This window comes from Artibeus jamaicensis, unplaced genomic scaffold (assembly GCF_021234435.1).
Source record: "Artibeus jamaicensis isolate MK-2021 breed Jamaican fruit bat unplaced genomic scaffold, CSHL_Jam_final scaffold_474, whole genome shotgun sequence".
Lineage (NCBI taxonomy): Eukaryota > Metazoa > Chordata > Mammalia > Chiroptera > Phyllostomidae > Artibeus > Artibeus jamaicensis.
In genome coordinates, this window is record NW_026522046.1 from 50,390,207 (window position 1) to 50,414,759 (window position 24,553).

At 46.5% G+C, this 24,553-nt stretch overlaps 1 protein-coding gene across 1 annotated transcript; it reads right to left on the reverse strand.

Annotated features, from left to right (window-relative positions):
* Positions 1-8,030: 8,030 nt before the first annotated feature.
* Positions 8,031-24,099, reverse strand: LOC128626285 (histone-lysine N-methyltransferase PRDM9-like). The gene is made up of 10 exons (XM_053657947.1): positions 24,048-24,099; positions 23,537-23,629; positions 22,429-22,539; positions 21,325-21,374; positions 19,162-19,318; positions 18,448-18,549; positions 17,978-18,249; positions 17,491-17,558; positions 16,167-16,360; positions 8,031-13,719 (listed from the first exon to the last, which is right to left on the reverse strand). Exons 1-10 carry the CDS (start codon positions 24,097-24,099, stop codon positions 12,515-12,517), a joined length of 2,304 nt encoding a protein of 767 aa, XP_053513922.1. The 3' UTR covers positions 8,031-12,514.
* Between the last annotated feature and the right edge of the window lie 454 nt (positions 24,100-24,553).

Sequence of the window (24,553 nt, forward strand, 5' to 3'; positions counted from 1 at the left end):
AGAGACTTGATTGAAATTCAGGTCTGACCTCCGAGCCCGTGAGCTGGACCAGCGGCTGTGAGAGTTGGACGTGAGACGTCGGCCACTCTGGTCTTCGAGCCCCGTGGCCTGAGGGACGGCAGGGCTTCCGGGTGCCTTCTGAGGACCCGCGCCCGGAATGCTCTGGCTCTGACCTCACCCGGAGGTGGGCTTTGCAGACCCCTCTCCACCTCGTACTGACTCCAGAGTGTCTTGGGGTCTATGCCTGGTGTGCGCAGGGTTTGTTCCTGTCAGGGAACCCATGCACACATGCCGTCACCTGGCACCTGTGTGTGTGTGCATGTGTGAGCTCTCGGGGTCAGGCTGCGTGCCACAGGTCAGGAACTCGTCCGCAGCGCTCTTCCCCGTGCTCCATGAACCAGTGATGCGCCTTCAAGTAGAGAGAGCCGTAAATTCGGTGAAATGGCTGTGCCTGTGGCCTGAAACGTCTTCTCACCTGGCATGGCTCACTGTGCCTCACCGCCCCCTTTTTCCTTCTCGTGTTCCGAGCCCGTCGCCAGCCCAGGACACTCCCCCTCGTGACACAGAGTGCTGTTCTCACCTACTTGGGTCCATTCTTGGGATGAACTTGCCACCTCGAAGTCCACCTGCTTTCGTAAACTTTCCCAGAGAAGATGGGCTCCAAACCATCACCTGCAGGACAGTCACAGCCAAAGGTCCTCGGCCCTGGGTCCCCTGCTCGTCACACAGCAGGTGGCTCTGACCCTGAGCGGGTGGGGCTGCACACGGCGTGCCGCCGTCACCAACAGGCAGCTTGTCTTCCGATTTCAGAGATTCTCCTGCGTCTGCTGGCTTTTTAAAACATTAATCAGCTCTAAATAATCCTTACACCAAAGAAGCACATTTTGGGGCCAGGGCACATTAGGGGAGAGGTGGTGGAGGGGAGATCTTGAGATGAGTGGGGGTGGGGAGCACAAAAGGGGGCCAAGACTGCCCTGGGGCACCAGTTCCCCGGGACCAGTTTTCATGAGCACCGCCCCTCGGCTGCACACCGTCCAGAGGGCTCAGGCCCTGCCCAGCCTCCCAGGCTCCTAGGAGGCAGAGCGGAGTCCTAAGCCGAGGTCCTTCAGCAATGAAGGTTCTCGGTTATAAAAATGACACATTTCGCAAGTAATAAACTTTGTTCTGTATCCAAAAGAACATAGCTAGTAAGTGGCACCCCCAGGCTCTGCTGAGGTTTCAAGATGCAAAGTCCAGGAGTGCCTTCCTCTGTCAGAACTGCCAGGATGGGCGGGGCCGGACTACACCCCGGAAAGGACGGCGGTCGTCAAACCAGGGAGCCGCTGGGCTCTGCCAAAGCGGATATCCGCATAGCAGCCTGGCCCGGGGAGAACCACCAATGCTGCACTGCCGCTTTGTTCAAGGGGGACCAATCCCCAGCTCCCACGGAGAGCCCGGGAAGCTAAAACCCCACCACACTCCCTGCTTGGGGGCAGCTTCTTCAGCCCAGCAGTTTGGGGACCGAGAATCTCGCCTGGGTACGCAAACCCCAGTAAAGCTCTGTACTGTCTAACTTTGTGACCGACTGGCATTCCTTTCTCAGCGGAGCCCAAGAAAACCTTTCAAGAACCATAGCAATTGCGCACACACCAAAGAGTGCAAATTGCAACAGGAGGCACGTTGGGCAAAGCAATGACAAAGAACATTCTCTGACTGAGGAGAGGCCAGGCCGGGGGAACAAAGGAAGGGGGGACTGTGGGGGGATGAATGGTCATGGGCAGAGACTTGCCTGGGGTGGCGTGCACACAGCACAGTGCACGCAGGAGGCACTGCGGAATCTTACGCCTGAAACCTGTGTAAATTCGTTAACCAGTGTCACCCCAACACATTCAATGAAAAGGAGAGAAGAAAAGGCCTGTGCTGCTGTCAGCACAATTTCCATTACTACAATTTTAACTCTCCCGTGTTTTCCTCTAGTACTTTTTCTAAAATAAAAATGGCTTCATTTGCTTCAGTTGACATAAACAACGGAGAAAAATATAGTTGATTTAAAATCCTACCCAAGAACTAAAAACTGTTTTAGTTATAAGTATGTACCACTTCAGATATTGGTAAGTGGACATTTCTGGTAAATGGACATGTTTACAAAGGTAAACATGCTCTCATGCAGTCATGAGATCATTACATGGTTGTAGCCGTATGTCACCTAGAAATAGTTAAAGCCTGAATGAAAACAGGAAGATGCGAGGTAATGTGAGGAGCTAGAAAAATCGTCTTTGTTAGTCATGAATACATTAATGTGTAAATAAAATAGTAACATCCTTCTCAGTATTTTAAATGAGGTAAGGGCCTGAAAGCATGGTGTTCTAGAAATCAGAAGTATTTTGTGACAGGCAGTGTGCCCCGGGTAGGTCATCTGAGGAACACAGAAGGTAGCAAATGTGCACATTTTCAAAGAGGAAAACCTGAGATGGTCAAATGTGGAGTCTAACAGAGTAAGATTCTTTTCTAAGTAAATCATGAATCAGTTATGAAAGTGATGTGTGAGCGATGGAAAGAAGCAGGATCCTCAGGTGACCACTCTGTGTAGTCACAGTGTGATCTGGTCTCCCAAGTGGACAGATCTTCCTTTGCCGCCTGACCTACTTCTCCCCAGTGTTGGCAAGATGGCTGGCATTTTTTGTTCTTTAAGTTTTAGCTTCCATGCTTCTTGTTCCAAGAAATGCAGCATTTCAGATGTAGGATGCAAAGGGACGTGCAGTTTGTGTTCTAACGGAGTCTTCATGATACAGAGCAGGGGTTTTTATTCTCAGAACTATGGACTTTTTGGGCCAGAGAATTCATTCTCCTGGGGGATTGTCCTCTGCATTGTAGGTGCTTATTAGCAGCCAATACCTCTATCCGTCAACACTCTCACTTCCCTTCCCCTCAGGACAATCTAAAATGGCTCAGTAAGTTGCCTGAAGTCCCCTTGGGGGCAAAAATCACCTTTGGTTGAGAAACAGTTTGAAGCTTTTATCATTTTTGAAACCAGGAAGACCTTGGTCTGGCATGCAGTGTTTTTATTATTTTGCCATGTAAATTATTTTCCACTCTGACTGTGATTTATTTTGGGAAGGTGTTTACAAGTGTATTTTAAACATCTAAATATAGGGGCTTTGTAGTTACCTCGTGACTGGTTTTTAGATTAATGGCAAAGAGACCAATAAACATAGTTTGTGAGACACTTGTTGAAACCTGCTTTATAGCTAAATGTAGTCATTTTTTAAAAAGTTCCAAGTGTGCTTGAAAAGTATTTTTAATTTACTTTGTTGCTGCTTATTTAAATGATGAGAAAACATTTGTTCAAAATCCTACACTAAGAGTTAAAAAGAACTGCCATCATTTCATGTATATACACCTGCAGATATGACGACGTGCATGTTTCTGTCTACTTTGTCTGGATTTCATTTACTATTTTAGGTTATAAGTATGGGCACAAAACTTGTATATTTTCAGCTTTTATTTCTGAGACCATGCATTTAAGGGTGAAGATGTTTTACATAAGTTTTGGTGTGTAGTATCCTTTTCCCCATTCAGTTTATTTTGTAATTCATATTGTTTTATTTTTGTGGTTATTTGGAAGTGTATTACATAACTACCAAATATAAGGACTTTCCCATCACTCAGCTTTAGTGAATTCTAGCTTCAGTGCAATAGGAGCACTTAGAGAAACATATAGTATATACTTTTAGCGCTGCAATGCTTGTTGAAACTGGCTTTATGTTGGCTTGGCCAAAAGAAAAAACTTTTGGAAGATGGAGTTATGAAGATGCCTGAAAGATTAAAGAAAGCAGTGGGACAAAGCAGTGAATATGTTCTTCAATGAAATTATTGGTGAAAATGAAAAACATTTCTTTCATTGTGTCCTTACCTGAAAACCAAATGAACTTTTTGGCCAAATAGTTCAGTTTTCAAGTGTGCATCTCTGCTGTCATCTCGTGGGAATTTTGGGAATAACATGTTAGTGTCAGGTCAGCAGGAAAAGTGGTTGATTGTAGAACATCAATGAATGTTGATTGCAATGTAATTTTTAGATGTGTATTTAGTAAGTTTTATACATGAGGGCTAACTAGTTAACTTTTGTTCCTAATTTCTATGTTAACAGCAATGACTGAAAGAAACATACTGTATATAATTTCAGTCCTTTGAAGTTTGTTAAAACTTGTTCTAGCATAAAATGGTCCCTTTGAAAATGTCCCAAGTGTGGCTCTTGGCTGCCATGTCATGTGTCACTGAGATGACAAATCTTATTGTCCCACCTATGTGGCCGTGGCTCGACTCCTGGTTGTGGCTTCACGGTCCCTTGCCTTGTACTCATGGGCCCGCTGCACTCTGCTGGCTGCAGGCAGAGGAGGACAGTCCACACTGCACTGGACAGAGATGCTCAGACCTTTGACCCCCTGTGGGCGCTGCAAGGCCCTCCTGGCAGCTGGTCGCTCTCCCAGGCTGTGTCCGCTGCTGTTGCCACAAGATTTAACAATTTTAGCAAAGCAACCTATTTTCAACTGAATGATTACGTTAATGAAATTTGGAAAAGTTTATTAGTTTAGCTTGCATCCTATAGTTTGTAGGATTGCCAAAAAGTAACATTCCATGAAGGTTGCACTGTTCATAAACTTCCTGTCTCTATCACCCATCTTACCTCTATAAGACCCTGTTTCCACAGACTCCCAAAGGTCCTGTATACCTGATAACACCTCATTGTCCGGTATTCATTTGTACTCATGCATGCATTCAATGTTGAATATCTTGTATTGATCTTATGATACAAGATTATATCTTATGTTATTTTAATTATTATCACACAAGTGTTAGTCGACAAGGTTTGTGGAAAATAATCTCTTTTTGTGGAAAATAATTCCCCACAGGTTTGAAAAGCTGGCAGTGTGGAATGAATGGTGAGACAGTGCTAACTCCTGAACCTGTTGCAACTGAGAGACCATGGACATCTGCCTTCCAAGGTCAGCATCCTTTTTCTTGACTATGTCTTTTGGCCTATTTTGCTGGGTTTGGTAAAATTTGGAAGTTTGCATTTGGAGAGACAAGGGTTTTTGAATCACAGGGTTGTATAAAATGGGAGGAACTGGTTCAGCTCCTGCCTGTGGCCTCTGGCAACAGGGGCCTGGCAAAGGGCTCCAAGTCCAAAATCTGGCCTTGGTGTCCTGGTTATAGATCTGCATCCTGTGTCCAGGGCCTGTGCTTCAGAGTCAAAGTGTATTCGGCTGTGGGTATACAGTCTTGCACCTCTTAGGATGTGGCTTTGTGTCCTGGGTTTGCATGTGAGGTCCATGTGCAGATGAAGCTTTTGGTTTTGGTGAATGGCATCTGGTATTAAGGGTCCAATGTCAGTCCCTGGCATGTGGTGTTTGGCCTTTGGACCTCAAGGTCTGGCTTGGGTCAGGGCCCAGGGCTTTGGGTTTGAGGCTTTGAGCCTGCAGTCCTGGTTTTGGTTTGGGTCCACTCCAGGGCCAACGTTTTGGAGTCAAAGGTCTGTGTCCAGGATTCTGAGTTTGGCTGTGTTGTCTGGTGTCTGTCAACAGATGACCATTTTGACAAATTCAATGCCAATATGAATGCACAAGTGTATGGAGTTGAGGTAGGTTTGTAAAAAAAAAAAAAAAAAAGTAGGAAAATTCCTTGGCAAGTGGAATGGAAAAAGTGAGTTTGATAGCTAAATAAGGCCTAGCAATTTACAGCCAGGTAATAAATCTGAGGCCCTTATCTTCCCTGACCAAGGGCATTTGAGAGCAAATGGTTCACACATTCCAGACCACACAGGGAAGACCCACCTCAGTCCCAGCCCTTCTCTGGTGACTTTTCTGAAGGAGAAAGTCACCAGAGCAGGACCCTGATCACTCTGTGTGCTCCTTGTTGCATCAGCACATCAGTGACACTCCTGGTCCTGGGAAGCAGAGTATTGTGTGGCGATGACTCTTCTAAGACCTCCTCTAAAGTCCTCAACATTAGAAAACAGGTAAAACCCTTAAAAAAAGACCCAGTGTGAGCTGTTCATTGAGTTCACATGCACCTTCCCTTCTCTTCTTTGCTGCATATCTGCACTGTTTCTCCTTATCTCCAAGGTCCCTGGGACTTGCAGGCAGGGAGCTGTGGGCAGCGGCAGCTCGTCCCGGGCTCACCCCCTGATCCTGTCTCCAAGGAACTTCTTGCGTCTAATTTCTGTTTCTCAAGAAGCAGCTCCACCCATGCTCACTCTTGTTGCTGTGATTGTGCCTCTTCTGTCTGAAGCCCTTTCTTTGTTTCACTGTCCTTAGATTTAATATACAAACTCTCAAAATTCCCTAGCTTTGTGTCATGAAATTTTGCTGCAGGTCAACTGAGACCTTTCCAGGGCAAACCCCCCTTGGGTCCAGTCCCTTTTCAGTGACAGAACAACCAAATTTTGTGTTATTTGTTTACCCGTGGATGGATACTTGAATACTTTCTACCTTTCAGTTCTTATTCACAGTGCTGTTATATATAATCATGTATGAGTTTGTTGTAACATCTGTCTTCAATTTCTTAAGATTGTATTTCAAAGTAGAGTTTTTGAACCCAGGATAATTTTTTTGAGGAAATGTCAAATCACTTTATACAAGGTCTGCAATATTTTACATTTTCAAAGGAAATGGTCAATTATTCTAATATTAGTTTGTGATCATAAACATTTGTCAGTTTTGCTTTCTTATTATAACCTTTGTAGTGTCTGTGAAGGGGTATTGTGCTGTGATGTAGCCATTGAACATCTTCTCTGGTATTTCTTTTTTACCACTTCTATGAATGTCTTCTCATTAGAAGGGACCATTCAAGTTTTTAAAAAATATAGCTGTCTTCCTGGGTGTTATGGCTCACTGGTTGAGCACCTACCTGTAAACCAAAGGGGTCTCTGGTTCGATTCCCAGTCAGGGCACATGCCTGGGTTGTGGGCCAGGTCCCCAGGAGGGAACCCTTTTGAGATTGTCTTGGGCAATAGGCTATTTGAGAGAGATTGTGGGCAAACAAGGGAACTGCCACTTGCTCATCCAAAGGGCAGTCTGCACCCAAAGGAGGTGATGATGCCCTTGTGGTGAATTCGGGAGGGAGTCCTGCAGTGGGAGCTGGTTTCGGAAAGCCAGCAGGCTACTGGCAACAGGTACTGCTCCCCATCAGAACGACTGAAAGCTCCACCTGAGGGAAAGAGTCCGGAATTTGGGAGCAGAAGATGCGGAGGGTTAGGATTAGGTGAGAGAGCACATATCTCTTTGGTGACCAGGGAAAACGGTTCCAGCCTGGCTGCACAGTCCTGATTCCTCCACAGTACTCAGAGACCTTGCTCCTTCCCATGGCCATGTAGTTTGTCTCTCTGCATTCTTCTTTATGGAGAGAAATTTCTATTACCTGAAAGACTGCATAAGACACCTGGAAGACCTCTCTGCTTCGACAGAGAACCATGTTGTGGGACGATGGAATGGTGAAATCGCGTGAAGGTGGCAGAGAGCAGTGGAAGAAGACGGTGGTGACATTGTGCAGTTCTGTTGTGGGAGGACAGTGAAAAGTGTGCCTGTCTTTGTAACTCAAGGTAAAAAGTGAAGGAATCTTTCAGCCAGGCTCTTAGTAGGATATGCATTGCATCTGTCGGTCTCTGCTTCCATCTCGTGGTCATTTTTGGGAATGACACCTTATTGCAGGTCCCAGGGAAAAGTGGGTATAGTGTATCATCTAGGAATGTGGAACCCAATGTTATTTAGATGTACATTTCATCACTTTGAAAAAGGACTTTTTAGTAACCCTTTGTTACTGATTTCTAGGTTGACTGCGGTTACTGTCAGCAATATGCTTTGCATAATTTCACTGTTTTGAAGTTTGTTGAAACTTGCTTTACAGTACAATATGACCACTGAAAAAGTGTTCCAAGTGCGCCTCTCTTCTGCCATCTGCTGTTCACGTTGGGAAAACACCTTGGTGCAGATCAGAAGGAAATGTTGGGTATAGTGGGTCATCCATAAATGTTTAATTGAATTTTGCTGCTCATGTTAAGTTTATTTAAAATTTTATTTATTTATTTATTGTTAGAGAAGGGGGAGGGAAGGGAGAAAGACAGGGAGAGAAACATCGATGTATGTAACAGATACATCAATCAGTTGCCTGTCACACAACCCAAACTGAGAATCTGGCCTGCAACCCAGCCATGTGCCTTGATTGGGAATCCAACTGTGACCGTTTGATTCACAAGCCTGTATGCTCAGTCTACTGATCCACAACAGCCAGGGGTCATGTGAAGTTTTTTTTATATCTCTACAGGGTTTTTCTTGGGGGGGGGGGATTCAATAAGGCTGCAGGTTTGATCCCTGGTCAAGCCACATGCAAGACTCAAGCAATGGCTCTGACTGGTGTGGCTCAGTGCACTGGGCATCTGTCTGCAAACCAAAAGATCACCAGTTCCATTCCCAGTCAGAGCACTTACCTGGGTTTGAGGCAGGAGATGGTCAGGAGGAAACCAGAGGTGCTCCAGAGCTAAGCTAAATGACATTGACACAGTGCAGAGACCCTGTTCTAAGAGCACTGAATCATGGTGAATCATGAATGCCACTGTGCAGAAGGTGCTACATGACCCCTGCTTCATTATAATAAATCAGCCTTGTGGGACCCCCTTCCCTGGTGGTCAGTCAAGGAAGATCATGGGAGACCACATATGCAGTAGCTTTAAAGTAATAGAACTACTTGTACATGGGCAATAAAACCCTGCCAAAAGTAGCCAAGAAGTATCGCCCTGTAAGTATAGAATCCCTCCAGCTCCTGAGATCAATCTGTTTGGAGTCAGCCCGCTCCCATGTTCTGTGCAGTGTACTATTGCTTAATAAATCTGCTCTCCATCTGTTTGTTATAAATTCTCTGTGTTCTGTTCAATTCTTTGTGTGCTATCATCAAGAACCTGGTTACCTGTGCCCACCTGTGACAGGCTGTGGGCCACATCACCAGTTGGGAGCATATGAGAGGCAGGGGTAGATGTTCCAAATGAAAAATAAGTCAATAAATTAAAAAAACTAAACAAAACACAATTTCTATATGGATCTGTATAGATTAATAGATCCTGAATTCTTTTCCATCAATCTGTCTATTCATAGGGCATTAATCCACTGTTGTACTTAGTGTAGGTTCATAATACAATACACCTTTTAATTCTTACTTATTTTAACAGGTGAACTTAAATTGAACTTGTTTTACTTTAAAAAATTTTGCTGAGCCCTGGCCAATGTGGCTCAGTTGGTTGGAGCCTTGCCCTGTTAGGTAGGTAGATAGCAAACCCAGACAGGGAGGAGGGAGACATGTCTCACCCACTGAGTCAGCCGTCCTTAGCCGGGTGTTCAGAATATCACAAGAAACACATGGTAGCACAGGAGGAGGGAATTCTATGTACTGTTCCCACTGTCTGGAAAACAAAGCCTTAGAATTAAACTGTGTGTTAATTCCAAGGTCTGGGTGGTAGGTGGGAGGGTGTCCACCGTGCCCAAAGAAGAAGCCCACAAGGCAACTTTGGTTACTTGTCTACTTCTGGTCACCATCTGTTTTACAAGGGAGTACCTAATGTTTACAGAAAGCCCATAAATAATTTATAAGTTTGGGTAACTGCCCCAGCTTCAACTGGCTCCTGTCACGTATTTGTTTTACAAGAGGAACAAATGGGGTCTGGGGTGAGATAAGGATTCAGGCTAACAGACCCCCACACATACCTGCATTTGGGTAGTTACTTCCCCTGTGGAAGCTGGCACCACCTTTACCCACCAGTTAATATGTCACTTCTTCACCCCAATCCTGCCAACTACCTAATTCCTCAGGACCAAGGATCTGAGTCTCCTGCCACCTTTGCCCTTGCCTGTTGCCACCCTTACCTTCCCCTGCCCAGAATCTACACCTCTCACCCCCACCTCTGCAAGGCCTGTTCTCTTCAATGAGAATGAATCACTGGTAACCCCTGCTTGCTCACTAACAGACTGGCTGATCTGTAATTCTTTACTACATCATCAAGGACAACTGAGTTTTTCCCATAACAATTCCATAAACCGAAAGGTTGTAGTTCAAGCTCTAGTCAGGGCACAGGCCTAGGTTGCATGTTTGGTGCCCAGTGGGGAGACAACCCTTTGATGTTTCTCTTTCACATCGATGTTTCTCTCCTTCCCTTCCCTTCTGTCTGAAATCAATAAGCATGTCCTCAGGTAAGGAATAACTTTTTTTGCTGATATTTTAAGCTAGATCATATTACACTTATACATAACTGTGGGAAATGGAGATCATTATATTTTTCTCTCCAAGAACATGCTCTTACTTTCCTGTTGTTCAAGTGTCCTTTTGAAAAAAAGATTTTATTTACTTTTAGACAGGGGATGGAAGGGGAAAGAGAGAGAGAGAGAAAACATCTATTAGTTGCATCTCACACGCCCCAGCTGGGGACTGAACCCTCAACTCAGGCACATGCCCAGATTGGTCATCAAGCTGGTAAACTTTAGATTTGCGGCACGGAGATCATCCTCCAGGTCATGGGGGAGGGTGTCCCCCTTTGGTGAACCCACTCCACGAGGAATGGGGTGGGTAATGTGTAGGTCTCCCTCATGCAGGAGAGGGTCTGATGGGGTCCACACTAAATGTTTGACATCTCTGTGTATTGAACTCAGCTCTGGTTCTAAGAAATGTGTGGCCTCTGGGAGCTGTTAGCACCCTTGCTTATGTTTATGCAGATGTAGATGTTTACCCTGTTCTCACTCTGAGTCTCGTTGGACTCCCACCCCTTGGGTCCACGGGAATTTTGTGCTCCTGGGCCATTGTGGACATTATCTGGGAACAGGTGGCCAGGAGTGACCAACATTGTGCATGTCTGCTATTCCATTGAATTCACAAACCAGTTCAAAAATACAATAATAATTTTGAAATGGTGTCAGCGGAGCATTAAACTCTGTGGGGCCCAGGTACAAGGAGGGTGTATTAGAAAAGCTGCTGTGTTGCGGGCTTCATGAATGCCGTGTAGAGATTGGGTGCACCTGTCACAGGAGAAACTTTTTACCAACACAGTAAGGGATTACAGATCAGCAAGTGTATTACAGTGCAAGCAGGGTTTATTAGTGACACGTTCTCATGGAAGAGGACAGGTCTTGCTGAGGTGGGGGTGCAAGGCAAGAGCTTGGGTGGCGAGAGCACCAGGCCCTTTGTCCTGGGGAGTTATATATATAGTTGGTAGGATGGGGGGAAGAATTTACATATTGATCGGTGGGTAAAAGTGGTGCCAGCTTCCAAGGGGACGGACTACCCAAACATAGGTATGTGTGGGGGTCATTAGCCTGAATCCTTATCTTGCTTCTGACCCCACTTGGTCATCTTGTAAAATAGATGAATGACAGGAGACAGTTTAAGTTGAGGCAGTTACCCAAAGCTAACAATGGGCTCTTTCTGTAAGCACTAGAGACCCTCTCATAAAAGATAGTGGGCAGAGGTAAGAAATTAACCAGATTTGTTTTACGGGTCTTTCCATGCCTGTTGTAGACCCCCTCCCATCTTCTAGGCCTTGGTATGAATACACTTTGAAAGCTTTTCTTTCCCAGATAGTAGAAATAATACCTAAAATTTCAACGTGTTAGCATGGTGTTTCTTGTGATGCTGGAACATCTGGCAATGGAATTGGACCAGGCGCAGGACTGCTGAGTCCGTGGGTGACACCCATCTTCCTCGTCCTCCCTGCCTTGGCTCACCATCTACCCTAACACCCCAGTGCAGGCAGGTGCTGTTCCCTGTCAGTGCTCAGCAAGGGGTGGGTGAGGGTCTTGTTTCACAGGTCACTCTCAGTACCACCTGCCCATGTTCAGGAGGCTCAGAGGATGCCCAGGCTCAGTGAGGGTGGTGATCAGGGGGAGGCACACCCCCAACCTCACACTTCCTTCTTAGGGCAGCTCAGTCTATGTGGGGAAAGCAGTGGGGTCTGCTCAAATTCTGAATTTGGCTACAGACCCTTACCCTGTCCTTAGCCAGGCTCACATCCACGCACAAGCACACATTCCTCCGTGCTGTTCACACCTCTGAGGCTCCGGAGGTTGTAGGAAACCAGAAGAGCCAAGAGAAGCCAAGGGAGGAGGGTAGGAAGCCTATTAGGAGAAGAGGCCCCACTTCCGAGGAGCCAGGGGAATTCCCTTCACGATGCATCTGTCTCAAATCCCTCTCTGGACAGTAACCAAAATAGATTGACTAAAGGCTTATGCATTTGCAGTTGAATTTCTGTGGCTGAGAGTACGAGACCCTTGTGGCTCTTCCGAGACCCTCTGCTTTCAGTGATGGGGGGAATGAGGGATGTAGTGAGACAAACCATTTTACAATAGGTGGTCAAAAAGCCATGAAGGAGACTGGTGCTGACATCCCCATCTCATCTCGAAAGTGGAGGGTTTAACAAGTTGCTTCTGTACTAATTACAATCTTGAGGAGAGTAAGGGGCACTCGACTTCCTATGGCTATTGATATACAACTTAATGGTAATGAGTCACTCAGTCCACCTGCAAACATAGGGCTTCTCCCCAGAGTGTGTCCTCTGGTGTCTGATGAGATGTGACTTGCGTGCAAACCCTCGCTTGCACTCCCTGCAAACATAGGGCTTCTCCCCAGAGTGTGTCCTCTGGTGTATGATGAAATTTGACTTCCAGGTAAAGCCTTGCCTGCACTCCCTGCAAACATAGGGCTTCTCCTTAGAGTGTGTCCTCTGGTGTCTGATGAGATATGACTTGCTTGCAAATCCTTGCTTGCACTCCCTGCAAACATAGGGCTTCTCCCCAGAGTGTGTCCTCTGGTGTGTGATGAGAGTTGACTTCTGTGCAAAGCCTCGCCCGCACTCCCTGCAAACATAGGGCTTCTCACCAGAGTGTGTCCTCTGGTGTCTGATGAGATATGAGTTGCATGTAAAGCCTCGCCCACACTGCCTGCAAACATAGGGCTTCTCCCCAGAGTGTGTCCTCTGGTGTGTGATGAGATTTGTCTTCTGTGTAAAGCCTCGCCCACACTCCCTGCAAACATAGGGCTTCTCCCCAGAGTGTGTCCTCTGGTGTGTGATTAGATTTGACTTGCATGAAAAACCTCGCCCGCACTCCCTGCAAACATAGGGCTTCTCCCCAGAGTGTGTCCTCTGGTGTGTGATGAGAGTTGACTTGCATGCAAAGCCTCGTCCGCACTCCCTGCAGACATAGGGCTTCTCCCCAGAGTGTGTCCTCTGGTGTCTGATGAGATGTGACCCATCACTGAAGCCTTGCCAACACCCTCCATGCTCGATTGTTGTAATTCTTGACATTCCTATTTCCACAAAGAACTTGCCTGTGTCCTCTGGACAGTCTTTCTGACCTCTGCCGGGCTCTTTCTCCATCATTCTCTTGTGTTCACTAGAGCTCCTCATTTGTTCTTTGGAAGGTTGGAAAAAGGGTTTTGAGATTCTCCTTTGACTGATCCTTTTAAGCAAATGTTTGGACCTTTCTTTGACCTCTTGACCTTCAGCTTTATCATTCCAGCTGTGTGTACTAGTATGTTGCTCCTGCTGATTCTGATCCTCTGGACAGGGCTCTTCTGCTTGGAGGTGTTTTCTTGCAGATGTTCCCTGGAGAATCTGAGAGGGATGACTGAGTTTCACGTGTTGGCTGAGGAAGTTCTCACTGGAGAAGGCCAGAGAGCAGGAGGGACACGGGTGCACCTCTGGCTTTGGTTCTGCCGAAAGAGAAAGGTTTGGTCAGGGCAGATGTTGAAGACAGTAATGGCCCTGATTAGTCTCCTGGTAACAACTGCCCCATGAGTCCTTCTTACTGTGGTGGTAACACAATCTCTGTCTCCAACAGTGTCCACTCACTATTTTCCTTTTTATACAGTGCCTCTTCCTCAGAAATCCAGAAAGCCCACATCAAGGGCCTAACATTGCCCAGACTAGGGACTTTCAAGAATGAGAGGCCATTTTACTCCCTGTGTGGACGGAACTGCAGTGACCTTTCCCATCTGTAGGTATCTTCTAAGTCATGGTAAAGAGGAAAACCACGGGCCCCAGGAATTGTTTCTCTCTGTTTTCCAAAACAGTAAAGTAAAATGTCCTCCCTGCCCTTTCTCGTGTGGCTCAGTGGATTGAGGGGCAGCCTGCAAAGCAAGGAGTTGCAGGATTCATTTCCAGTCAGGGCACGTGCCTGGGTTGTGGGCCAGGTCCTCAGTAGAGGGTGTGTGAGAGGCAACCACACATTGATATTTCCCTTTCTCCCTCTTCCCCTCTAAAAATGTTCTGCCTCAAGCCTAAATATTTATCCTTCATCTCATTGTCTGGTGTGTGATGAGAAGTGACCTCTGTGTAAAGCCTCACCCACACTCCCTGCAAACTTACGGCTTTTCTTCTGAGTGTGTCCTGTGAGGGCAGTGTGAATCCATTTCAAACACACTAAGACATGTTTCATAATACTTCTCCAACCACACTTCTTTTAAAAGACTGAGTTTTTAAAATATATTTATTTATTTTTAGAGAGATGGGAAGGACAGAGAAAGAGTGGGAGAGAAACACCAATGTGTGGTTGCCTCTCACGTGTCCCCCCATGGGAACTGGCCTGCAACCCAGGCATACGCCCCAACTGGGAATCGAACCTCGAGCCCTTGATTCACAGGCCTGTGCTCAATCCACTGAGCTACACCAGCCAGAGCTCCAACCACACTTCTTATCATGCCTGACTCCTGTTCCTCTCTGGCCAATCCACCGTGCTCTCTCACCCGGAGATGAGGTAATCTCTGAGGGGATTCCCCACTGGAGTTTATTTTATAAACATTAACAAAACATAATCAGAATAGAGAACACACCACTCTACAGCCGACAACTGCACACTTTACTCAGGAAAGTCTTTACTCAGTTAACTCCCCAGTGTCTCAACTCGGATCATCAGCACTGCATTTTTTTTCTCAATAATTTTATTTAGTTATTTTTCAAGCACTGCATTTCTGAGCTGCTAGGCATGTGTCTGATCTCCGTTCTTACCCTCCGTGCTGAGACGAGATCTGAGTGACCCTCAGCCAAGTCAATGCTGCACCTCTTTTCTTCCCTGCACTAGCTGCTCCTTCTGCCCCCAGGTCATTTTGTAAATGTCCCGGACCACCTGCCACACCGCACCTCCCCTCACACTGATCTTTGGGCCCTTGTCCTGCATTGGTTTTCTCCAAAGCACTAACTGCTGTGTAGTGTCACGCACACGCAAGCACGTGTGCCTGAGCTTCCCTCCTTCACCCGTCAGCTCCTCAAGAGCAGTGATTCTGATCCTCATGTTAATCTGTATCTCCAGGTCCCAGAACCCTGTGCACCAGAGTAGGATCTCTCATGACAATTCACTAAAACGCTGAACGAATGGTCCCTGCCTGAATGGGTGGCTCGGTGGGTTGTGGGTTGTCCCACAATGGAAAGGTTACAAGTTCAATTCCCAGTCAGGGCACATGCCAGGTTTAGGAGCCAGTTGGGGGTGTGCCATAGACAACCGGTTAATGTCTCTCTTGCATATTTTTTTCTCCCTCCTTTTCACTCTCTGTAAAAATAAATAAAATCTTTACAAAATGTATCTGATTTATTTATTTATTTTCAGAAAAGGAGGAAGGGAGGGAAGGAGGAGAGAAATATAAATGTGTGGTTGCCTCACGTGTCCCCTACTGGGGACCTGGCCTGAAATCCAGGCGTGTACCCCAACTGGGAATCAAACTGGTGATCTTTTGGTTCACAGGCCGGCCCTCAGTCCACTGAGCCACACCAGCCAGGACAAAAACCTTTAAAAAATAATGAATGCCTATAAACAAAAATATCTTCTTTGGAAGTATGGAGGAAAGTTAAGAAGAAACAGCTATATAAGTGTCAGAAAAACTGCCCTGGTGAGAGAGCTGGTTATGCTTGAAAGCTCCTTTTTTGCCTCTCAACCTTTCGGCACTATTTGCAGTTGTTTATTTTGGGCATGAAATATATTAAAAATAAAACATATAAAATATTTGTCTAAGAGTCAAAGGCATATGAATGAATTGTGAATTTCTGAAGCATGTGATTTGAAACTTTACTGACTTTAGAGTGGACTTTACTCCACTTAAGAGTTGGAACACGAATATTTCTATGGAGAATTCTCTCTCTTTCTGTTTTGAAGAACAGTGGTGCCCACCTCTCCCGGCCGCGAGCTCTCTCTTCCACTTGCTGCCCCACTTGCTGCCCAGCTCCTGGCCATACTCGTCCCCGCACCAGACCAGGAGCTCACATCCCAGTCTGATGACCCGGCAGGTTCGGTAGAAAATCTGCCTGTGGTATTGAAAGGCCACCAGGTTCTGCTCTTCATCATCCCGGGCACAGTTCACAAACCTGGGATTGAGGCAGAGGAAGGGAAAGAAAACCATGGTGATGAGTTCCCACTACCTGTTACATCCATGTCAGTTCCAATTCTTAGATTTTATTTATTTATCTTTAGAGGGGAAGAGGGGGAGAGACCATACCGTGGTCTCCCCTCTCAAACACCAGCCTCACTGATTCTTAAGGCGCCCCACTGCCCCTAATCTACTATGTCCAAGTCCTGCTTGCAGTGTTCATCCTGCCTATTACTACTTTCTAACACCCAGTTCTAGACTTAACCTGCACCCTGATTGGCCATAATATTCAGTGCTCTCTTGCTTCTCCAAACTCTCAATCAAGTTGTCTCACACCACAGAACCTGGCGCTTGATCTAGGGCTCTGCTTCTGAACTAGCTCAGTAATTATCCAGTACTCAGCCCACATGTGTTTTCTCTTGAGAAGCCTTTCTCCAACGCCCCTGCACTTTATTCACGACACCATTCACTTGCCTGCCCAAGGTTACTATAGAAAATTGAAGGTCTTTTTGTCTTAGTAAAATAAAACAGAAACAACAGTATTTGCTTCACATTCTGTTCTCCCTGATGAAAGAGAGCCCCTCTCAGGAAAGGGGCCCATGACCGTTTCTCTGCAGGCCTCCGAGCCCAGCTCTAGTTTGAAGCGAGGCTGGGATGGTTTGCTGCCTGCACAGGTTTTGGCCACCCTTGGTCTGCACTATCTTGACACTGTGCACTTCTTGGAAATTATAGTTAAATGCTTCTAAAAGCAATTGTTTTATGTCTGTCTGTGAGAAGTCCTCCATAAGGACATGGTTGTGTGATTTGTTTAAGTAATGTATACCTTCATCTAAACTGGAATATACTAAGTGCTTAATTAATGTTCATTTGATAAAGTATAATCCAGTGTCCCTGGTGTATTTAGGCTCTTCAAGGACCTTTCCAGCGCCCATATTGTGTCTAGCAGACAGCTTTATATTTTGAGGACATGCGCTATACTTTTTCCCTAAATGTCCCCTGAAATGAAAGAACACCGTATGGAAAAGAAGAGGGAATGAAGGACTGAGGGAGGCATGATGAGAGGGACAGATATAGGGGCTCATGGGGGATGAGAGTCCCCTCTGGCACCCAGAGACCTGTTGACCTCACCTCATCCAGTTGGCCCAGGATCTGTCCTTTCCATCCACATACTCATAGCAGTTTCTCCCTTTGGCGATCTGTGTTTCACAAAAGAAGTTAAAGAACTTTTGTGTGTGAGTGTGTGTGTGTAGGTAATAGTAAGAAGAATTATTTTACTCCACAGTCATCAAAGCTCATTCAGCCTGCATCGGCATTCCACTGCCAGCTGCGACCACATGAGAATTTTCTTACTCATCACCTACACAGCTGAATCTACCTGTCCAATTACAGTAGGAGCCCCACAAGGGAGAAGCCACTCCTTTGTGTCTGCACCACTTTGCTCCCACTTACCTTCTGATCCTTAAACAGGAGCTCTGTGTACATGTGAAGTCCAGTCAGTACACAGAGCTGACCACATTGTCCCCTCCATATCTAGCACATAAGAGGTGAGGTCCCTCCAGGCCTCAGAAGGAATGTGGGAAGCCAGAAGACAGTAGAAAAGATAAATAGTTCTCACCAGCCAGGAGTATCTGCTCTTGGCTGCCTCTTCATCTTCTGTGATGTGTCCTTCATAAGGACCAAAGTGCAGACCCACTGGCAAATCAGCTGCCTCATTCCACACTCCAAGCCCAGCCTCAGGGATGCCCGATGGCCCGATTCTCAACCCAGGGGGCAGGGTGAGGGCTGAGCGGTGGGGATGCCCCTTGTCCACTGCACTGTCCTTTACAAATGCAGGGAGCCCATGCACAGCACAGCTGTTGATGAAGAAGTTCTGACACTTCTCACAATCTGGAGGCGAGAGCAACAGGGGTTGGGGAAGGTATAGCGCATGTTCCTGGACACAAAGAGCTTCAGAGGCAGTCCAGCACTGACATCAGTGAGACTCAATCCTGTATTCCAGGTCACTAAGGAAGGGAATGATTTGGGGACCAAAGGACTAGATGGAATTATTGTATCATAGCTTGCTTCTTAGTGAGGGTCACTTACAAAGGTAGTCATCATCCTGGGGCTCGGTGACCTCTTGGTACACACAGTCCTTTCTTTCTTGTAGGCTGTACATCTTCAAGTCAATCTCCTTTCTCCTGAGTTCTGAGTTGGAGAAGAGCAGGTGAGCCAGGTTGGTGGGATCTATAGTGTTAGTTCTCATTTTGTCAGATAACATACAATCTCCTCCCATGAATTTATTACCTGTCCTTTTGCATACTCTGGCATGTTACTGTTAACTATTGCTTCAGAAAACTAAGATGCCACACTAACTACAGATGAGTGATTCAATTCTAGTTTCTAGATCTTCCCATTACCAGGTTTAACTTGCCAACCTTTACTCACTGATAAAATATTTATTGAGTTGCTCATTATGTGTTAGGCATTGGTCAAAGGCCTGGGCACACAACACCAGTACAGTGTGGTTGCTATTATCACAGATGGATTTTTTGGACAACTTGCATGTGTCACCTGTTTTAAATTCAATTTAATGTTTTCAAACAATATGAGTGATGTTTCCTTATCTTCACTTTACACATTAGCCTGCAGGGGCTCAGAGAATTTATAGGATTTGCCCAAAGGTCCAGTGGTAACTTCAGTCTCAGCTTAGCCCAGCTTAAATCCAGGCCTACCCAAAGTCTGCCCCACATACCTAGGTCATACTTATCAGCCCTTCTGTAGGACTTAGAGGAACTAGTTTCCAAATTATTTTCTTACCCGATTTTTGTCTAGTGTGCTTTCCAAAGGCACATGCTTCTCCAGGAGGGGACACTGGTTTCTGGGCCTGCTCTGAGTCACTTGCAGTCATCAAATTTGCTGTTCCTGACAATTCCTTCAAACTATATTCATTGCTTAATGGCACCCCGGATGTTGCCTTCAATATAAGGATCATATATTAAAAGAGAAAACGTATTTAATGTTTTATGGCCTATCATATAATTTACATGCATGTCTTTAATACTTGAACCCTTGGAAATACCTCAGGAGTATGAATATTAGAGGGAATAGGGCCAATGTGGGTAATGAATCTAAGATTAGAACCCACGCCTTATGGCTTTTCTTTCAACTGTCTCTATAAAATTGAGAGTGAAGGATATTGGAAAGAGAATAAATAAATAGTTGGCAGAAACATGTCTAGACAATAGCTAAAATGATAAATATTTGCAATACCTTGGAAAGAATATTTGTACTTAGATGAGCTGGTTCCCACCAACTGTTTGAATAAGGCTGTAGCAGTAGCTAGTTGTCTTCAGTGTCCATACCTATAACATGCTCATTTTTAATGTTATAGTGGATGTGTACTTAAATAATGTTCAACAAAGTGTTCTGTGAATTATGTAATACAGCACGAATGTGCTATCAATTTACCCCTCTCTCCATATTTCAATCCCACAGAAATTACCTTCAGCGTTCATTGATCATGTTCTAATTTATTTTGTAATTGTGAAATCACTCATTCAGCAAACATTCAGGGGCCCTTAGGAGCCCTGATCTGGGAGTGTGACCTCTGAGAAGTCTCAGGTATGGACCAGCCCCTCAAAGAGCTCACAACACAGAGTAGGCAGGCTGCACAAATGATTCTAAACAGGATGAGAGTGGCCTCATGAGAACTCAGACAAAGCTGTTACTTCACCCGATAGGGGGATTTGAAATCAGTTCCAGACGGATGAGTTTCTGTTGAATAGTGTGTAACCTATATGAAATCCTTAAGTCATTTTATTACTTGTTATTCCTCAATCATGAAATCTGAAGCCCTCAGGGGTGGGAGATGCTCTTGATTAGAGTGGGAGGCTGTGATCCTGGACATTTTACATTCTTCTTCATCTGGGACCATCCACTGTACAAACTGCCTACACATTGTACGCTTTCCTTAGTCAGAGGGTCTTAGTGCATCTCTCACTTCAGCATAGCAGAGAACTTTGGTTGAAACAGGCAGATGAATGATGTAATGAGATATGGATAAGAGAATGTAAACTGTAGAAAACTATGAAAGTGTATTTTTCTAATTTTTAAAAAAGATCTTGTTTATTTTCTTGGGAGACAGGAAGGGAGGGAGAAAGAGAGGGAGAGAAACATTGATGTGAGAAACATTGGTCAATTGCCTCTTTCAAGTACCCCAACCGGGAAACTGGCCCACAAGCCAGGCACATGCCCTGACCAGGAATCAAACCAGCGCTCTTTCGCTTTGCAGGATGACACTCAACTGAGTCACGCTGGCTAGGGTAAAACTATGAATGTTTCAATGAGTTCATAAGTAATTTAGAGAAGCAACTATGGATTAGATTGCACTATCCCTGACACTGTGGTCTTAGACATATAGTCAAACATTTCTGTATCTCTGAAAGTTGACTTCCCTCATCATGAATGGTGAGTTATAGTACGTACCTCATCGGGTTGTTGTAATGTTTAAGTGAGTTTATTCACATAGAATTCTTAAAGTCTGAAACATGAGAATGAAACACATGGTAGTTACTATTGTTGCTGTAGTTGTTAACTATTAAGATGATGATGAGCCCTGGCTGGTGTGACTCAGTGGATTGAGCGCTGGCCTGCAGAGTGAAAGGTCACCAGTTCCATTCCCAGTCAGGGCACACACCTGGGTTGGGGACCAGGTCTCCCACTTGGGAGAGTGTGAGAGGCAACCTATACAGGTGTGTCTTGCACATGCTTCTCTCCCTTACTTTCTCCCTCTCCCCTCTCTCCAAAAAAAAAATCAATAAATAAAATGTTTTTAAAAAGATTATCATGTTGACAATGCGTTGAGAAGACCAGGAAAGGAAGGCAGCAGTTCCTAGGATACTTTCTGCATTTTCCTACTCTTACCTGCATTTCTATCCATGAGGAAAATTTTCTTGTCAACAGGATTTGGGAAACACTCACCTTCTGGTGTTTACTCTGCTCCCTTCTGAAGTCCACCCAAGAAGGTTTCACTGAAAGATGATGAGAAATCAGTGTTTTGGTTGGTAACTGTTTCTAAAATCTGGAGATTCTTTTTAGGGACACAGAATTGTCAATGAGAGTAGTGCAAGAACAATCCCAGGATGTTTGGAAAGTGTTTTCTGAGGTATCATTAAGGCCTATGCTTCTCTTTGGGCCATCCACTAATTTCATTAGAATGATTAAAAAAATAGACAAAGTTTCTTCTACACTTCCTCCTATGTTCATAAAGCATCTATTACATTCATTAAAAAATAAATCGGCCTCTCCTGACAAAAATGTAATAAAAGTAACTGCACAGAAACTCCATGTCTTCAACATAACCCTTTCTCTGCTCTGTTGTCTTCATTCAAACTGGCCTCGTCCAGGCTAACGGCCCTGCCAACCCCTCACATCCCTTCTCTGGTATCCTCCCCCCTGTGCACATCCTGGCCATCCACGCCCTTCCTTGTCATTAGACTCTGCTTGGCATCCACAGTCTGCTGATCACAGAAACAGAATTCCAGTCAAGTTAAGATCACATCTTGACTTCAGCTGTGTTTGAACCCGAGACCCATGAAAGTGGACTCACCCCACCAATCAAACACTCATGATATAGGACAGAACGGCGCTATAGCTGATATCAGGAAATGATACAGTGATCAGCCACTTCCGACCCTGGCCCTCCCTCCAGCTCCATAATCACCATGTTAATACTGTTCCTCGTCCGTCTCCATGCAGGCCATGTGGCAGCAAGGTATGGGGACACTCCTCACCAGCCAGACCTGCCTCTCTCTCTTGCGATGACAACTCTTCTGAATTAGTTATTTCCTATTCACTTGTATGTTCTTACACATTTATTGCTTATTAATGTATCTATAAACATATATGATTAAGTTGCACACTTGCCAGTTTACAGGAATAGCCCCTCACTGTATGATACACTGTTCTGCATCTTGCTTGTTTGCTAGACAAGCAAACCCTGCTCCCTGGTTATGTCCCGAGATGCAGCCTGACCTAAACCAGGTTCGTGCCAGGAGGGCAGCTCAGGCTCCTCCTGCCCCTCACCTTGCTGCCTTGGAGCCCATTCTTCATCAGAGTCCTCAGGGTCCTCCTCCTGGAGCTTGGTGGCCTGCCTGGGGTGGTGACACAGGAAAGCTGGTCGCTGGGCCCTGAGACCTGGAAAGAAACAAAACCTTTGTCCTGAAAGCAAGGAGCCTTGAGGAGCAAAAAGCTCCAGGAAGCCCGTGGGACTGGCTCGGTTGGGATGGGAGAGTAAAGCGAGTTGCTGTAAGGGCTGCACAGCCAGCCCTGCTGTGAACAAATTCCCCTGATCGGTGTCCACGCAGGAGGAAGCTGCAGGCGGAAGCTGCAGGCGGATGGAGCCGCCAGAGCCGGAGCCAGCCCAGCAGCCTGGCGGGTTCCCCAGGCCCCTGGGCCCAGCGCCTGCGCGCTACGGAGGCTGGTGAGCACGTGGAAGTCCCTCTTCGAGTTCTGGTACCGGCCTCTCCCCGGTTGGCGGGGCGCCCAGAGATGGGGACCCAGGGCCTGCAAGGGCCGAGCCGCCGGGGCGGGGCCTTTGTTCCCACCCTTCCCTCCACGCGCGGCCTCAGCGCGGGCTCCGCAGGGCGGGCCTGAGGCGGCGCAGGAAACGCGCTTTTCCCGGGGAAGGGCCCGGAGGTGCACCCGGGGGTCGGGAGAGGCCCGCGCGAGATGCAGGCGCGTCCCAGGCAGACCGCCGTCTCTCAGGCTGACAGGCTCGGGGTCCCTGAGACCCGATCCTGCGTCTTCCCGTCTGAGGACACTGAGGTCGGGGGGAGGGTCAGACCCTGCGGCTGAGGAGATTCGGGGCGTCTCATCGAGGGACTTCAGGGTCCCCACCACTGAGTCGGTTTCCAGGACGACGGCATTCAGTGTCTCTGAGTTTGGGGAGATTTGGTCTTTCCGGGCGAGCTGCAGGTCGGGTGCCCCGAGCCGAGGGGAACTGGGGTTTTCAGGCTGTTCGGGGGTCTAAGCGTCAGGGGTCAGGAGCTGTGGGTCCTCCGGGTTGGCGGACACGGGCCCCTCGATGCTGAAGGGGTTTGGGGACCCTCAGGATGAGGGCATCTGGGGTCTCTCGGGCTGGACTTTGAAGGTCTCGGGTTAAAGGTTCCACATGGCAGGGCTCCCCGCTTACCTGTCCAGGTGCCCACTTCCGCCAAGCGTCCTCCCGGAGTTCCTAGGCTTCCCGAGCTCGGAAGGAAGAAGGAGGGCCCTTCAGGCAAGGTTCCTGCTTGGGTAGCCGCGTGGCCACAATCCACCAATCAGTGCTTAGATCCCAGGACCCTGACCGCCAATGGGCGGTCAGAAGAAGCTGAAAGGGCGGGGCAGGGGGGGCAGAGCCTCCCGGGTTCCCGACAGGCCGGCGGAAGACCTGCCCCACCCCACGCGGATTGGCTACTTTGAGTCCCACCAGCGCCTGTCACACAACTTGCAGGGAGGACAGGAGGTTTCCTTGGCTCTTTTGGTCCCCCAGGTGGCTAGTGAGGGATTCGCCCCACAGGAGCTGGGAGCCCCGAGCCAGGGCTGGACCTTAGGGTGAATGTGGCCCTCCTGCCACCTGGCAAAGTGTCTTTGTTTCACCAGACTGTGGTCGGGATTCCCAACTTTCGTCTAGGCAGGTCCTTGCCCCCTATTGTCAAACCCACTTTCAACAAAGGCTACATAAGCAGTGAGGACACGGTCAAGACTGGACTGCATTCCGGGGAAACTGTTAGTAAATTAAGATCACGCAATTCATATACACAAAAGAAGGCCCAGAGGACTCAAACATTTAAACACAACAAATAAAATAATAAGTATATTGGAAAACACACTGAGAATTTCACATCTCAAAGAAGTGGCGTTATGAGTAATAGCTATGTTTAAGTAACTCAGGTGGAAAAACATTTCAGAAATAGGAAAAGATAAAAAGAAACAAAACTAAATAAATTTAGAAATGCTGGAAAAACACACAAGTATTTTGCATAAAAATAACACGTTAAATTTGAGGACGGGGGGTTCACAGAGCAGGATTGGTTTAGCTGCTACTGGCTTTCACTGGATAAAGTGGAAAAACTGGTTTTGGTCCTTACCGTTTTGAGCATGTAAATATAACTTGATTTCCATGGACTGGAAATGCGCCCACTCACTGTAATTATTACTCTGAAACTGC

Coding starts and splice junctions, on each gene's coding strand:
- LOC128626285 (XM_053657947.1), bottom strand. CDS start 24,099: ATGCAGTCCAGTCTTGACCGTGTCCTCACTGCTTATGTAGCCTTTGTT. Junction 18,550..19,161: donor GCACACTAGACAAAAATCGG/GTAAGAAAATAA, acceptor TCTCCAACTCAG/AACTCAGGAGAAAGGAGATT. Junction 16,361..17,490: donor TCCTGGGCCAACTGGATGAG/GTGAGGTCAACA, acceptor CCTCAATCCCAG/GTTTGTGAACTGTGCCCGGG.